The sequence below is a fragment of the Schistocerca cancellata genome, chromosome 5, assembly GCF_023864275.1.
Source record: "Schistocerca cancellata isolate TAMUIC-IGC-003103 chromosome 5, iqSchCanc2.1, whole genome shotgun sequence".
In the NCBI taxonomy this organism is placed as follows: Eukaryota; Metazoa; Arthropoda; class Insecta; order Orthoptera; family Acrididae; genus Schistocerca; species Schistocerca cancellata.
This window is the reverse complement of record NC_064630.1, coordinates 64,726,211-64,744,333: the sequence shown is the minus strand read 5'-3', so window position 1 is coordinate 64,744,333 and position 18,123 is coordinate 64,726,211. Positions and strand designations below refer to the sequence as shown.

At 37.6% G+C, this 18,123-nt stretch overlaps 1 protein-coding gene across 1 annotated transcript in view; it reads left to right on the top strand.

Annotated features, from left to right (window-relative positions):
• LOC126188836 (pleckstrin homology domain-containing family J member 1-like) overlaps positions 1 to 16,979 on the top strand; it is a 75,308-nt gene extending 58,329 nt beyond the window's left edge. Inside the window, exon 5 of the mRNA XM_049930453.1 lies at positions 13,320 to 16,979. Coding sequence (XP_049786410.1) covers positions 13,320 to 13,553 — 234 coding nt within the window. The 3' untranslated portion in view covers positions 13,554 to 16,979. The remainder of the gene's footprint in view (positions 1 to 13,319) is intronic.
• Positions 16,980 to 18,123: the final 1,144 nt, after the last annotated feature.

Sequence of the window (18,123 nt, the reverse complement as noted above, 5' to 3'; positions counted from 1 at the left end):
TGTATTGTCCTGCTGGTAAATGCCATTGTGACGAGGAAGAACAAACTACACGTATAATTGGACATGGTCCCAAGGATAGATGCATAATTGAGTTAATCCTCTGTGCCTTCCAGGATGCCATAACCCAGGGAGTGCCACAAAAACAGTCTCCAGACCATAACACTCACTCTTCTGGCTTGGAGCCTTCAGACATTTGTTGCAGGTGTTTGTTTTCAAATGTTTCATGCCATACATGCCAGCGATCATCTATCCGATGGAGCATAAAACATGATTTGTCTGGAAAGGCCATCTGTCGCCACTTAGTGGATATCCAGTTGTGGTATTGGCAAGCAACCTCCAGCCTTCACAGCTGATGAACAGCATCGGCGTGGGTGTGTGAATCAGGCCCTTGGTGAAAAGGCCCATATGTGGCTATGGTTGTTGAGGAAACACTGTTGGTAGCCCCTTGGTTCATTTGTGTGGTCAGCTGCTCGTTAGTTGCACGTCTGCCTGCCCGTCCATACACATCCCACAGCTGTCATTCACTCTGGTCATCTGTGGCTCATTGTGCACCACAGTTGCCCCACAATGGTATTGGATAGCACCATTTATCCATGGTATAATTGCGACAAAGCAATAGATTTGTTAAAAACTTAGAAATAAATTTATCAAAAACCTTCATTGAAATATGACATTTTTTTAAGAAATGGAAATTTAGAAGAAAACCTGTGACTGTAACAACTAAAATTCTGAGAAAGAAGTCTCTCTAAGGGGAAAGAAACATATGAAAACAGCAGAAGACTTCTATAGTAACCATAATAATATGTGTGAGCAATGAAAAGGAATTTGCTAGTACCATGAAGGAATCAAAAGATTGTCCTCATATTATTATATGTATTCGAAAAAATGAAGTAAGGCAGTTTCACCAGACAAAAATGCAAAATTTCACCAGTGATATCTCTACATCTACATCTATACTCTGCAAGCCCTCCAATGGTCATGGAAAGGGTACTTTCCACTGTGACACTTTCTAAGGATTCTTGCCATTCGAGTCTCAGAAGATGGAGCATGGGAAGAATTACACCTCAGATGCTTATGCACGTGCTTGTACTGTTCTTTTGCTTTCCAGACTTTGGATTTGACTTTCCTTGATAACAGGGATTAAAGATTACAATGCTTTTTCCCTTTTTCTCCTTATTTGATTATTATCTTATGTGACTTCAGTCATGGTACATAACTTGGAAACACTACATACAGGCTCAGAATTAAGATTGGCAGTACAGATTGATGTATTAATTCATTTGTTTCAGCACCAAAACAATTATTCTCATATTTGCCTTCATTTATTCTGAGGATGATATGCTTTTCCAATGAAGGTCAGTGATATATGGTGCTTCTGTATCACATCCACGTGGTTAGTTTCTCTTAATGAAGTTACTGCAGTCCTCATTCCATCTTGAAGACAAGTCATGCTATTGCATAACTCTCGTGATAAATAATTGTTTTTATTTATTAGTGGGTCTACCATCAACAAGGATAGACAGTGTCCACACCACTGGCACTTGTGTTGCACAGTCTGCCTCTCACAGCTGTGTCTGATTCTGTTGACTAACACTGCACCTGACTGTTCAGTCTCGTTCCTTCATCTGGAGCCCACCTTTACATATTGTACATGTCTGCCAACAGTTTCCTTTGTTTCTCAGGCTAGTGCTTTGAGCAAGAATATATATTCAAAAAATGAAGAGATTTCGGTTTGTGTAAGGTGATATTGCAATTGAAATTAAATGTTTATTTTCATTAAAACATAAGCTGTTTTTTCTTTCTTATTACTAAACCTAAGATACAAGTTTTGTTGGTCCTTTACTTTTGCCAGTTCAACCAGTTTGAAAATTCTTATTTTTTACCGGTACACATATGATTACAAAAGTTCATCTCCCTTTCTTTTTTCAGAATAATTTTCCTAGATTACTCACAAAAGTCTATTGCTCTGTGATATAAATCATGCCATTGTCCCGTCCAGAAGTTCTTAGAAATCTTCTTTCTCTGTGCAGTTATTTCAAGTAGTCCACTGTTCATCACTCAGTGTAGTTCTTTTAAAGGAGTCCACATTTATTATCTCTGGCTGCAGTGCTGCCCACTGTTGCTTAATATTTTCAAAAAATCATGACCAACCCTCAATTACAAATCCATGAAAATACTCAAGACATCCAAGGAAACCGACTCCGGTCTAGGCATCCTCCACTAAAGACCGCACAGGCTCTGCACCAAACCAACTTTAAAATAAATGACCGATGGAAAGAGGAATGGGAGAGCAGAACAGCAGTAAACTGCCACAGTATGCCATGCTTCTTTAGTAAACCAAAAGTTTGGTCAACTCTTAATCGCATCAGAACCAACTGTGGGAGATGCGCCGACTCCTTACACAGATGGGGTAAACTTCCTTCGGCCGCTTGCGACTGTGGCGCTGAGAGACAGACGATCAAACACATCGTGCAGGAATGCCCACTAAGGGCATACGAGGGTGACCCACAGGATTTCCTAATGGCGACCCAAGAGGCAATCGACTATTTATTATCTAAGCTGGACGTCTGCTTGTGATTGCTCTTCTGTGAGTGTAAATTTACAATTGGCGGTGTCCTTATATGCAAACTGTTATTTATTGCTCTGTTTATACATATGTGATTTTTTTTTTTAAATCGTGTTGTCTCTGTAATTTTTACTGTGATGTTATGAGCCATACGCTAAATAAATAAATAAATAAATAAACAAATAGACTCCATGACATAATAAAAATAAATAAGTAAATAAATAAAACTGTAGAGTCTAGGTTTGTCGTCTTACATACATTCATTATTCGTTGCCATTGTCAGAGTGATATATTCTGTGAGTGCATTGTGTTTCTCCAAAGTAGGCTAGTGATGCTATGAGCTCATACAGATACCTCATATACAGATACATCATCTCATGAAGTTACCACAGTTGCTGGCCACATCTTGAAGACCTGCATCATTACTCAGTATGGTTCTCCACAAGCAAATAAAATAACAAAGCCACACAAGATTTGTGCTGTCCTCTATAACTTGTCTTACAGTTTTCTTTCACGATATCATTCATTACTAAGAATACACATCACTCCACTGAAGCGGTAACATCTTACTGTTTGAGCACTGTGTAATCAAAGGGATAGAAAATATTAAAGTAAATGGTCATAAATTAATTCATGCAGATACTTTGTGGAGAAATAGTGTTTCCTCTTAGAACTGACTATAGATTCATAAATAAAGAAATATGTAATTTCTTTTTAGATAAGGGTGTAGAAGCATCTGCTTGTGAACTAATATTGGACATTTACTCAATCACCAAGTATATAATAAACTTTTTAAATTATTGATAAAAATATCACCAGTTAGGACATTTTGCAACTTATCAAGGCATTTGATTGTGTCATTCCTGATAGTCTGTCAAAAAAGTTAGTTTTTTTATGAGAAATGTGGTTCAGTACATTTCCTGGTTCTGTTGCTATTCATGTAATAGTCTGCAGAAAGCTACAGTAGAATGTCAAGAGTGATGCCACGTCATCGTCGTGAGGATACGTGCCACAGTCTTCGAACATGAGACTGTTACTGCTATTGCCCTGTGGTGGTGATATACAATTTTTTTTTCTGTCACTGGAATTAGTCACTTCTTTAAATGATGCAAAGATGGTTGTCAAGTTGATCTCTTATGTCACAGATGAATAATACTGGGTTGTTGCAAAAGTTCACAGTTGCTGTGGCTTTGTTTATCATCATATTTTGTTTGTAGTTCACTATTGCTATTTGGGTTTATGTATTGTCATTTTGTCATTTGGAGATAGAGAGTAGAGCCATGGCCCTTAGAAAATTGAGTGCTAGTTGGAGAAATCTGAACATTTCCAGTATAGTCTACTGTTTGAGTTCAGTTAAGGGATGACAGCTCTGGAGGCAGCCAGGAACATTTGCGTCGTGTATGGGGATAATGCCATTGAATGGGGCACAGCAGGAAAATGGTTTTCTTGTTTTAAGGAGGACTGTTTTGACATTAGTGACTCTCCATGTCCAGGAAGACATTCAGAGTTTGAAGATCATTTGAACACATTAATCCACAATTTTAATTATCAGTGTACTCAAGAACTGGCAAGTGTGATGAACTGTGATCATTTGACCATCGTGCAACATTTTCATGCAATGAGGAAGGTTAAAAAATTGGTTGTGTTGGTACCGCATACAAAATCGCAAAAATCAGTAGGTAGCCACATGTGCACAACTACTTGCTCATCGTCAGTTGCCTCATGAACAGCACCAATGATTACTATCCTACTTGTTACTGGTGACAAGAGATGGTGTTGTTATGCTAACATAAGGAAAAGAAAGGAATGGTTGTGCCCAAACAAAGGAGCAACTCTCTACAAATGCCTATGTGCAGCCACAAAAGATAATGTTAGATGTCTGATGGGACAGAAACAGTGTGGTGTACTACAGATTGCTTCCCCAAGGTGTAACTGTCACTGCTTACATTTATTGTCAACATCTGAGATAAAGACACTATACAGGAGTTGGATTAAAAAGTCATTCCACACCCCCTGATTCACCTGATGTTGCACCCTCAGATTTTCATCATTTCCGCTCTTTATCAAAAAATGCACTCTGAACATGGATCGATGAGTTGGCCTCAAAAATCACAATTTCTACATTCGTGGAGTAAAAAGTTATCCCAGCGTTGGAAGTATGTTGTTAATAGTGAAGGATAATATATTATTATTATATATTATCCTTCACTATATATTGTTCCCCCCCCCCCCCATGAACAATGGATCTTGCTGTTGGTGGGTAGGCTTGCGTGCCTCAACGACACAGATAGCCATACCGTAGGTGCAACCACAACGGAGGTGTAACTGTTGAGAGACCAGACAAACGCGTGGTTCCTGAAGAGGGGCAGCAGCCTTTTCAGTAGTTGCAGGGGCAGCAGTCTGAATGATTGACTGATCTGGCCTTGTAACACTAACCAAAACGGCCTTGCTGTGCTGGTACTGCGAACGGCTGAAAGCAAGGGGAAACTATAGCCATAATTTTTCCCGAGGGCATGCAGCTTTACTGTAATATGATGGCGTCCTCTTGGGTAAAATATTGCGGAGGTAAAATAGTCCCCCATTCGGATCTCCGGGCGGGGACTACTCAAGACGTCGTTATCAGGAGAAAGAAAACTGGCGTTCTACGGATTGGAGCGTGGAATGTCAGATCCCTTAATCGGGCAGGTAGGTAAAAAAATTTAAAATGGAAATGGATGGGTTAAAGTTAGATATAGTGGGAATGAGTGAAGTTCGGTGGCAGGAGGAACAAGACTTTTGGTCAGGTGAATACAGGGTTATAAATACAAAATCAAATAGGGGTAATGCAGGAGTAGGTTTAATAATGAATAAAAAAAAAATAGGAGTGCGGGTAAGCTACTACAAACAGCATAGTGAACGCATTATTGTGGCCAAGATAGACACGAAGCCCACGCCTACTACAGTAGTAAAAGTTTATATGCCAACTAGCTCTGCAGGTGATGAAGGAATTGATGAAATGTATGATGAGATAAAAGAAATTATTGAGGTAGTGAAGGGAGACGAAAATTTAATAGTCATGGGTGACTGAAATTTGACAGTAGGAAAAGGAAGAGAAGGAAACGTAGTAGGTGAATATGGTTTGGGGCTAAGAAATTAAAGAGGAAGCTGTCTGGTAGAATTTTGCACAGAGCATAACTTAATCATAGCTAACACTTGGTTCAAAAATCATAAAAGAAGGTTGTACACATGGAAGAATCCTGGAAATACTAGAAGGTATCAGATAGATTATATAATGGTAAGACAGAGATTTAGGAATCAGGTTTTAAATTGTAAGACATTTCCAGGGGCAGATGTGGACTCCGACCACAATCTATTGGTTATGAGCTGTAGATTAAAACTGAAGAAACTGCAAAAAGGTGGGAATTTAAGGAGATGGGACCTGGATAAACTGAAAGAACCAGAGGTTGTACAGAGTTTCAGGGAGAGCATAAGGGAACAATTGACAGGAATGGGGGAAAGAAATACAGTAGAAGAAGAATGGGTAGCTTTGAGGAATAAAATAGTGAAGGCAGCAGAGGATCAAGCAGGTAAAAAGACGAGGGATAGTCGAAATCCTTGGGTAACAGAAGAGATATTGAATTTAATTGATGAAAGGAGAAAATATAAAATTGCAGTAAATGAAGCAGGCAAAAAGGAATACAAACGTCTCAAAAATGAGATCGACAGGAAGTGCAAAATGGCTAAGCAGGGATGGCTAAGAGGACAAATGTAAGGATGTAGAGGCTCATCTCACTAGGGGTAAGATAGATACTGCCTACAGGAAAATTAGAGACCTTTGGAGAAAAGAGAACCACTTGCATGAATATCAAGATCTCAGATGAAAACACAGTTCTAAGCAAAGAAGGGAAAGCAGAAAGGTGGAAGGAATATATAGAGGGTCTATACAGAGGTGATTGTCTTGAGAACAATATCATGGAAATGGAAGAGGATGCAGATGAAGATGAAATGGGAGATATGATACTGCGTGAAGAGTTTGACAGAGCTCTGAAAGACCCGAGTCGAAACAAGGCCCCGGGAGTAGACAACATTCCATCAGAACTACTGACAGCCTTGGGAGAGCCAGTCCTGACAAAACTCTACCATCTGGTGAGCAAGATGTATGGGACAGGCGAAATACCCTCAGACTTCAAGAATAATATAAAATGTTGACATTGTAATTCTGTTAGAAACAGCAAAGGACTTGGAAAAGCAGTTGAACGGAATGGACAGTGTCTGGAAAGGAGGGTATAAGATGAACATCAACAAAAAAGGATAATGGAATGTAGTCAAATTAAGTCGGGTGACGCTGAGGGTATTAGATTAGGAATTGAGACACTTAAAGTAGTAAAGGAGTTTTGCTATTTGGGGAGCAAAATAACTGATGATGGTCGAAGTAGAGAGGATATTAAATGTAGACTGGCAATGGCAAGAAAAGCGTTTCTGAAGAAGAGAAATTTGTTAACATCGAGTATTTATTTAAGTGTTAGGAAGTCGTTTCTGAAAGTATTTGTATGGAGTGTAGCCATGTATGGAAGTGAAACGTGGACGATAAATAGTTTAGACAAGAAGAGAATAGAAGCTTTCGAAATGTGGTGCTACAGAAGAATGCTGAAGATTGGATGGGTAGATCACATAACTAATGAGGAGGTATTGAATAGAATTGGGGAGGAGTTTGTGGCACAACTTGACTAGAAGAAGGGATCGGTTGGTAGGGCATGTTGTGAGGCATCAAGGGATCACCAATTTAGTATTGGAGGGCAGCGTGGAGGGTAAAAATCATACGAGGAGGCCAAGAGATGAGTACACTAGGGGTACTGGAAGATGAAGAAACTTGCACAGGATAGAGTAGCATGGAGAGCTGCATCAAACCAGTCTCAGGACTGAAGACCACAACAACAACAACAATATATTATTGATGACTAAAGATTCTGTTATGTGTATTTATTGTGTTTATTAAACTTGTTGAAAAATGTTATGAACTTACGCTCCGACCAATAATAAGTAGTCATTTACAAACATGTAAATGATTAGCTTGTACAATATTTTAAGTTGTGTTTGCAAAGTTTTATTCAATTGGCCCAGAGTATGGGCTTTACCAGGGTAGAGTGTCAGGGGTTTGTGCTTCAGGCTGATGTAGGTGACTGAATGATGACGGGGAGAATAAACACAGAAAAAGTTACAATTAACCTTAAAGTTTGTACTGAATGTCAGTTAACAGAGTGACTTTCATAACTGAGGTGCCTCCACACTGAAATAAAGCTCTTATACAGAGACAATGACTGCTTATCACTGCTCCATCTGTTAACTGAAATCGTCGTATAAGATCAAAAGAGCCTTGCTGCAATTTAACCCCAGCCTGTAACTCAGACTCCTACTGCCTACTATGTGCCCTCTGCCAACTTCTGCTTACTGACTTGTTTGTACCTGTGGACAGTAGGTCCACAAGTTTTATTTCACTTTCACCTTCGATGCTGCCTGTCGCTGACATGATATGCCTTACTGGCTAACTTGGTTAGTTATTCTTAAACAATCTTTCAGAGAATAAGTAGAGGGGATAGAAAGTCTCTCTCAACAGGCCTACAGAATATGTCCTGAGTCTTTCATTGGCCTCTTTCTATGGTGTAGCATAGTCCCTGCCACAAGTCTGCCTAAGAGTGCTCTCTCTCTCTCTCTCTCTCTCTCTCTCTCTCTCTCTCTCACACACACACACACACACACACACACACACACACACACACACACACACACACCATTCCTTTATAGTTTTGAGACTTTGCCTCAGAGAGTCTGTCACTTTATTCATTCTTTTATTGTCCATGAACTTCACCTCATAATTCTTGTCAAATAACTTATTTTTATAGGCCTCCCATGTTGCACCCCTCTGAGCTGAAACGTGTGGCCTTTGTGGCTGGTTCAGCCATGCCAAAGCTCTGTTTTTATTTTATGTATTTCTTACAGGACTTTGCCTTTTAGCTATGGACACAACACCATTATACATCAGAAATTTTATACATGGAACTAACAAACCAGTTACTTTACTCTCCATCATAGAATCAGCTGAAGTGCAGGTACCAGAGCCATTAATAAAATTAACTTGAAATCTTGCTTTCTTAAATTGTTGGCTTAGCACCTAAACCATGTACAGTTTATAGTACACAGTCTCACTTGCATCATAAAATTTATTAAGTTAGTTGTTAATAAATGTTACTGCACTGCTGAGCCATTTCTAATGACCTTGTTGTGGATGAGACATTTTCCCCCCCTCCTGTCCCCTCCCTCCCACCACAACTGAGATTGTCAACTGCGTACTAAATTCTGACCACTTGCACAGTTTGCTTCATGCCATTATGATAAATATTACCAAGAAAGCTATATTTAGCATAAACTGAACTGTGACACCTGTGGAACACCTTCTTGAGAGATTTTTCTTGTATAGTCAAACATTTCTGTGTGAACATCAAATCTTTGTTCAGTGCATTGCTATGATATCTCTCTCTTATAAAACTAAATATTAAGATTTGTTGCTCACAAAACACCAAAATATAAGATGTGCAGTGTTCGTGTTATGATACAAAAGAAGAATGACAACATTGATTCTAGTGACCTGGCAGTGAACTCTATTAGCTGACAATATTTTTCATTTATGCTTTGTGGGTAGGATTCATAGTCTGGCTGCAATGTGGTTTCCTGAAACATTTTTGTGGCTTCCCAAAGTAATTTATTTGAGGAATCCAATCAAAATTAACTTCTTGTAAGTGGGGTTCAGTTGTGCAAAATTTTGTAAATGACATTGTGGTCACCTTTTGACTGTGAAATTGTTTATTTGTAAAACTCAATATTGCTGTTTCATCCATGTGGCTATTTTCAAGTGGAAATAATTGGTCTTCAGCACATGGAAAAACCTAAAAATCAGCTGACATTTCAGTTCCTCAGCTGACATTCCTGTTCCCCAGATGATTATTAGGTTTTGACGTATGCCAAAGTGCAATTATCTCCCCTTGATAATAGCCAAATGACTGAAATTGGAATAGTGGGTTGTACAATAAATAATTTTACAACAAAAGGTGACTGTGATGTCATTAACAAAAATTAAGAGTAACATTCTATACTGCAAAATAAGAGTGTACTCTGTTTACTAAAATCGGTGTAAGTTAATCCTTTACATCAACTGAAAAACAAACTAGGGATAGAGGAAGTACTCGTCACATGAGAGTAGTGGATTTTTTAAAACTTTGTTCAGTACAGTATTGAAAATGAACACACAAATTCCTGTCAACAGTGTTTCACTCATTTTGATTCAAAACTTTATCAGATTCCCATCATCAAGTTCATGTATTGACAGCTGCATTGGGAAAGTAGAAAACACGAGACAAACAGCAGACAAACTTTTTTGTATAAGGACACACTTACTGTCATATTAAAATATAGTCAAAAATTTCATAACCATTTAGCATTTATGTGAGCCAACACAACATTTAAATTGTTGAAACACTGAACAACTCTGCTGTTCAGTCCCTTTCCTCCTTCAATCTATTGTTGTATACTGGCACTGCATTATAAAGTGTTATGCCAATGTGACTAATATGTCAGAGTTCTTCGTCTGCGTATAGAAGGACTCACAGTTGAGTTTCGTGGCTCTGATAATCACTGTTAGTTCATAGATTTCAGAGTTCAGCTCTGATCAACACCACACACATACAAATGTGTAGGGAGGTTACTGTTTTCACTTGCATATTTGAAATGAGAAAACACTTCATTATTGTCTTTAATTCATGTAAATGAATGAGCTGGTTTTACATGTTTCACAGTCATCTATGTTTCTCAGTATGTAGCCTGCTTCATAAGCTAAGGTCTGGCGATCTTCTGCAGACTCTAATCATCTGCGTAAGCGTTAGTTCCTAACTGAGGCATATCATTGTCAATACAACCGTGCAACTCGATTTCATGTAAATGTTAATTACTAGCATTATTTGCTAAAAAGTGAAACAAATTGTTCAGTGGAATGTTGTTATTATTTTCATAATTTCTTAAAACTTGTGGTTTTAAAAGGCAAAGTCTTAAGATTGACAATACATCGTCAGTGCTTGTACAATGTGAAAAAAAAAATTAAGTTTGTGTTAGCAATACCATGTTGCCTTATACAACAAAAGAAATTCACTAGAGCATCATGATTGAACACCTTTAAATTTAGCACTTAAAGTCAGTTTCTTTTAAGATCTTCCACAAAAAAGACAGACTGTAATGGTATCTTGTATAAAACTACACACATTAGTCTCATTTGTACATGTTTTCAAATATGTTATGTGCCTGCTGCCTATTTCATTCTGTATGCTATATAACATTTCTATATGTGTTGAATTTTCTGACAAAGCACACTTAAATATTGTTTCATCTTTTGGCTGCTCATTGCTGTTGAGTGTTTCAGGGAGACTATTTATCATCTTTACAAACTCAGCTATGTGTATAGCCTCAGAAGTAATAACTGTGTAGACACACATGTTTCAGTTGCTGTAGCAACTGTATGGTTCATTTGTGCAGCAGCAGTTTTCACCTTCATTTTGACTTAGGAACCAGAAAAGTTAAAATGTTATTCTTTTAGTTTTGGTAGAGTTTTGAATCACTTTTTTGATACAAAAAGAAAAGTGCACTAATGTGTTCCAACTTTGCTTCCTTGTAATGTCCAAATTTGTTTTTTATTATCTATCAAAACATTAAAGTGTTTCTGACCAGAGAAACCGCACAAAGATAGTCAAGACATTACAACTGCAGATCAAATCTGGGGCAACATGTAGCAACATTCAGTAGAGTCCAGTTCAGCTCCCACAGTACAATGTGATGTCAAATAGAGCATTTTTTATACAAATGCTAAAAAATCCACATGTGTTATTAATAGGTAGGATCAATTTCAGCAGAAACCAATGCAAGAGAATAATTTTCATATTAAAAAAAAATTTCAAGGGAAATAATATAACAGTCTCATGCTTTTGTCATTGAAGTTATAAAAAGAGTTTACTAAACACAGCAGCATTAAGGAATTTGGATGGACATTCGCTCTACACTACACAATCCATTAAATGTAAAAAAGTACAAAAAGCAGATGTGAACGAAAATTAAGTAGAATACAGCAATATACTTACAACACAGTACACACACACACACACCTACACACAAATATTGATGTAGGAGTCCACAGAACACTACACAATGAGACCAGCTTCAGTTTTATATGAAACAAAAAAATAAATATGGAATCATTTAGACCATCCAATATTAAGGATGCGAGTAAAAATCAACCAGAATACAAACAATACATGTACATCAAAATTTGAAGTTGTAATCAGGAACACAGTGCTATGAAACCAGCTTGTGTTTTGAACATAATAAAAACAAACATGGAAGACTTTAAATCACTCAGAAAAAAATGGGATGACTAAGGTTGCAGCCACGGCTTAATTTTGGCCAGAATGGTGTTCCTGCACCTCTCAAGGTTTTTTTCACTCGCCTGAAAAAGGTTGGCACCGGAGGTTTCAAATACTACACATGTATTAAACCACAGTGTAACTGTAAAAGTTCAGCTTCATTCCTTAGTTGTTACTAATACATAACATATTGATAACCTTCAACTTGACTGGCTTTTGTTTATGACTGCCAGCAATCTCAATATAACTAAGATAAGTTAGCTTCATTCATATTATGGGGACTTCCATATTGAAATGTGTTACTTATTTGTAGTAATGGATATGAACTTAAACCAGTCCAGTTTTAATACAACTCACTGAGTTGAAGACAAATGACATTCAAAACATTTAGTAAACATCTAATTCCGTGTCTTATGTCACATCGTGATATGTTTTTCCTAACTCTTTGGAAAGTCAAAATTGTATGTGACCCCTATGGGCCATGAATATCTTTGTCATTCGTTGCTAAATGCTTTGTTAATACTGACTTCATGTTCATCAAGATGGTACAGTACAGCTGTTTCAGCGTTACGGCTGGTAGCAGTTGAAAACCTGATGCCATAGTCACGAACGCTACCGGCTGTGTCCACATGTATCAAGCAGAACTAAGGAGCAAAGTGACACTGCCACGGGTACAGATGGTAACATCTGTTGTTTATATTAAATCTTGTGGTTTTGTTGTTTTGATTATAAGAAATTGTTTCCAAACATGACTTTCAGAACAGTAGTTTACAAAAATAATGATTTCTCATTGTGTTTTACCACAAAGCCATTACTACCATCTCTGAAGAATGCCTCAAGTAGAAATTGGCCAAGAGTTTGTTTTTATGATGTGATAGTTTTTACTCCACTAGTAAATGTTGTACATGCAGCAACTCACTAAAATCTCCTTCTGTATATGTACTGTTTTTCACCCCCTCTTAAGATTCTGTAATACTATTATTGTGTACCTTGATGTCATTATTTGCACAGTTTACAGATCTTCCATCATGATGTAATATTTATCTAACTCGTCAACTACCCCAAATTTGTACTTGTAACTGCACTGATGGGTACTGAAAAGACAGCTCTCTAGTTATACAACATTGATTTGTTCAGAATATGATGCTAAATCTAGGTAAAGTCTCACTCTGTGTTTGTAAACATTTTCACATGTTTCCTGTTTTTCCCATGTTATAGTCAGTTATCATGATTCATTCTTAGTCCTGCCATTTTCCACGAACACCTGTTGTCTTATACGTACCTTTTGACTAATTCTTTACTTTTATTTTCCGCAGGACCCATTGTTGATGTATCCTCACAATGAGGGTGTGATAAGAGATATCCAGGCACCAGGTTCCCCACTTGCAGAAAAAAAGCTGCATTCAAAAACTGCCAGTTTTCAGAGTCATATGCAAAATGTTGGTAACAAAGCATTAGAAACTTTCAAAAGTCATTGTCAGGATCTCTTTGAAAGTGACAATGAACAAGAAAAAACTGTTCAAGAAGTACAAAATCTAATTGAACTATAAGTTACGAATATATTTTACCTCGTACAATATTTATTTTTCATCTGGTGACTGTATTTATAAGTAAGCAGATTTTGAATGGAGTACAATTTCATCATTGCCAACATTATCATTTTCAGAAGATCTCTTGTACACTTGATTCTCCTTCATAGCATTTAAGATACATAATATCAGCTGATCTCCTGTATTTAATTCTTTATGTTAATTGCTAGGGCAGTGATTGGTCTCAGCATCTCTTATACTTTATTGTAATTGCTAGGCAAGTTAAGCAGAGCCTGTTCATTTTGTGATAAAACTGATAAAAATGGAACAATAATTTTTGCCTAACAAGTTGCATTTTACTGGATGTAAGAAAATATAAATTGTATGTTGCATAAGAGAAATATACACCCACCTGAAATACACACCAGTTGCTAGGAATTAAGGGCCAGGAAACTGCAAGAGGGCAGAGTATGTTCTCTTTTTAAGAGATTAACACCTTGGGAAAATTGGTGATGGCTGGCTGAGGTGGAGATTGGAAGAGTGTCAGTGTGAGAGCTGGTGCTAACACAATGGTGAGGTGTTCAGTAACAAAGTGCTAAATGTTTCAGCCCTCATTTTTTCCAAATGGTGAAGTGAAAATGGGAAATATAGCCATCAGATTTATCTACATTTTAACTGAAAGTTATGGGGAGACAGGCATGTAATTGTCAGCAATTCAGTGAAGAGCAGAAAAACATTTGGGAAAAAGTGTGAGCAAAGGTCTGTGATGTTAAATTGAAGAATGTATTGTATTAAGTGCACTGTACTATTTCTGACCAAATAATTTATCTGTCCTAATAAGAAAGACATTAAATATTTTCACACTTCTGTCACTATTTGTTTTGGCAATGAATAACTTGGGTGATGCTGAACATGTGTAGAAATTATATTTCATATAGTATCACAATTTTGTGTTCCTGGTATTTAAGTGTCAGTGAGCTACCTTGTTTAGTACAATGCTGCATTGAATAAGATGAAGCAACTAGTGTCTGAAAAGTGTTCACTAACATCACACTTGCAGAATATGCCTAATAATGATGCAAGGAAGTTGATGTGTTTGTTACTGTGATATTAAGTGATAGTATTCTACTTAATATGCCAGTTAGTAATTGCTCAAAGATATCAGATGATGTTAATTTTTAAACATGGAACACCCTATGGACATCTTTCTATATTTTACATAATTTTCTGTAAATTTAGTGTAAATACAGACTTGCGGCAAATGAAACAGAGGGAAATTATTTATGTAATGTATTTTTGAAATGATAAAGTGTAGAAGTTATAGCCTATGATATTTAAAAAATATTTATGATACAGCAGTATTATAAGAGTTAAGCATAGTATAGTCATGATATGATTAGATTTTACATACTTAGGTCCTTACTATTATTGTAAGTGTACTACTCTGTACCCATTGTGTAATGTTATCATTTGAATCGTATTTTGGTATTCCGATTATGTCTCAAGAGTGTAACCAGTAGATTCTAGGTGAGAACATTGAATGAAGCTGTTGTATTTTTGCCTGCAGTTACTTGCATGACTAATTTTATATGATGTTAATCATACAATGTAGGCTTTCATGGACGGTGTTGTCTTCAGTTGAAACTTCCGGGCTGAGAGGCCATGGTCGATGTATAAAATTTCCACCCAACATTTCGTCTTCATCTGCAGGACATACCTTCTGAGGTCGTCCAGCTAAGGCTATGATGTTAATTCACGTAACCCCCCCCCCCCCCCACACACACACACACACACGCGTGTGCCCCTGGATGGTGCCATCTAGACTCTCCGGCAGGTGAGATTGAGGCCAGGACAGTTATGGGATCGGATAGTGTGTTGCAAGGTAAACTACCATCTGTGCAGTTCAGAGCTTCACAGTCAGAGCCACCTGGATCCTTCCCTCCACCACCATCTTCTCTGAACAGCACAAATGGGAGTTGTTGACGTGATTCTTCCTCGAATCCTGTAATCATTCTGGTCTCAATCTCGGGGAACCCACTGTCCCCGCACCCTCCACCCCCACCTCCCAATTCATGGCCCCATGTTGCCTTCAATGTGCACCGCTTCCTGCTGGCTGCTGTAATCATGCCAGCCCATACACCTGCCACCCCTCCCTCTCCACATTCCTAACCGGCAAACTAGCCCCCTCCCTCAGAGCCATTATTCACCCAGTCCCAGTCCCTCTTCCTCTACCCACCCATTACTCGCACCACAACCAGCCCACGTGCTACAAAAAAAGTTACTGTCAATCTAGTTGGCACCATGTTGAGGTACAACTGTGTATGTGTGAACGTTTGTATTTTGTTGAGGATAACTCTGAAAGCTTCTTACTTTTGTCTGTCTGCCTATCAACAACTCAGTGCTTCTGGTTTTTGGTGAGTGGTCTCCTTTAATCCTAAAGTATTTACATTCTGCAAGAACTTTCAACAACAAGTAATTATCATAGTCATTTAAATCAATCTAGGAAACGCATCCTACAGTCTCACAGTCTGCTGCTTTAAGAAATTTGTACTATACTATATCTTGTCATGGGGTCTTCCTGTAGCATGCATACTTTTTCTAAGCACATTTCCTTAATTTCACTGTGGTATACAGTATCCAGTAGTAAACCAGTTTGTCTCAAACTTTTATTCTAAGCAAATTGTAAATTGAACTGTCAAGTTTCAGATGTGTAATTTACTGTTTCTCAGTCAAAGGCTCAAGAGTCATAAAGGAAGAAGTGAATGAATAAATGTTAACTAAGCTTTAACATTTATGTATGTAGATGAAAAAGGTGTTCAACATAACTCAAACTTAGAAACTTCAAGTATTATCCAAGAAGAGTACGCAAAACTAATTCTCCAACTCTTGCCATCTTCCACTGATATTGAGTATTGTTTACCACATTATGTTTAGCTCCAGTTGTTTCCTCAGATACACTTGTTTGTTGCAGATTGATGAAACCTACTTGATTCACTTTTTTAAGAACCCCTCCAGTGCCGCACTATATTATTTGAACTTGAAAGAATTTAAAGGTGTTCTCTCTCATTTGTAATACTGTGCAACACATGTTCTCTTACAAAAGTATGCACCCAGGACAATAGAGGAACACAGCAAAACAAAGTGGGAGATAACTTATTTAGAAAGAACAGCCACTGGATTGCCAATCTGCATACTGTCATGAGAAAAAAGTATTCAGTGCCTTTCAAGCCTATTTTAAGATATATAAACTTTGTTATGTATACACAATACAAAAATATTCATATATTCACGTGGTAACCTGAGCTGATATTTTTTTCCTTTTTGGTGTTATAGCTTCTGAGGCAACAAAAACTTATATTTCTCATAAATGTAAATAGATGTATATGTAGTCTAAATGTCTGATTGTGGTTTTGTGTCCCATATATTTTAATAATATACAATACTTTGTCACGGAATAATTCTGCTGTAATTTCTTTGATAAAACACTTCATCACCTTTTTTACATATCAGTATAGTCAGTTAAGGCATTACACAAGGAGACCCTTCTTCTAGAAACAGCTAATTCCATGAAAGGTAAGAATCTGTTAAAAAGTGAAAAACTGGGAAAATCTTTATATGGAGCAAGCACCCCAAATTTTAGCAAGGGTATTGAAAGTTGCAGACACTTAATGGGTTTTCCAAAACTGGACCTACAGAAAGAGTGAGAGCTGGAATTAATTTGTAATATACAGAATATGATGAAAAGAGTGAACAGTGAATTTGAGAAAACTGCTACATTTATACTTTCAACTCTCCCATTTTTATCAGCTATGTAAAGTGTGATTTTACTCCAAAAAGGGTTTGGGCATACATTCCCAGTTATTTGCTGCTTAAAGTGCCAAAATTACGAAGACACAGCCTGAGGAAGCAAAGGCCAAGTGATGCGATAAATGTGGCTGCACTGCACATTATCCAGGAATGATGTATTCAGGTCCACATTTTTGTGTAAACTATTCAAAGCCCATCTGGCCTAGAACAGTCATTCACTAGTTTTCAGAGGGGGGGGGGGGGGGGGGGGGGGGAATGACTACAAATCACATTTCCTTTTCTGAGGCAAGGGAGCACTACCTTCAGTCTCCACTATATTAGATACCAGCAACACTGGTATCAGCCCAACACCTGCCAAAACGAGCACACAACAAAAAATTCAAAAGAAAAAAGCCCACTAAAAAGATGAATCTGTTCCCAACCCATGAGACTATGTGACACTTCTATTTTATGGTGATACTGAGGAAGGTATTGATTCAGAAATTACAGCATTTAAGTCTATGTCAAAGAATTGTCCAGCCCAAACAGTAATCCGTTAACCAAAATTATGGTGCTTGTGCTTGTAAGAGACATGTCTAAAACAGTTTTACACTCCAGTGCTAACAGGTTACAGCCTTCTCAGAAAATACCATTTCATTGGGAAATGATTAAATACATGATCATTCATCAGTGAGGAGAAGCACTACCCCATCCCTCTTAACACCAGTTGCTGCATTAGTATATGTAGCATATGGAGTAAGTATATGTTCCCTACACTTATTCACCAATGAAGCTTTCAGTAACT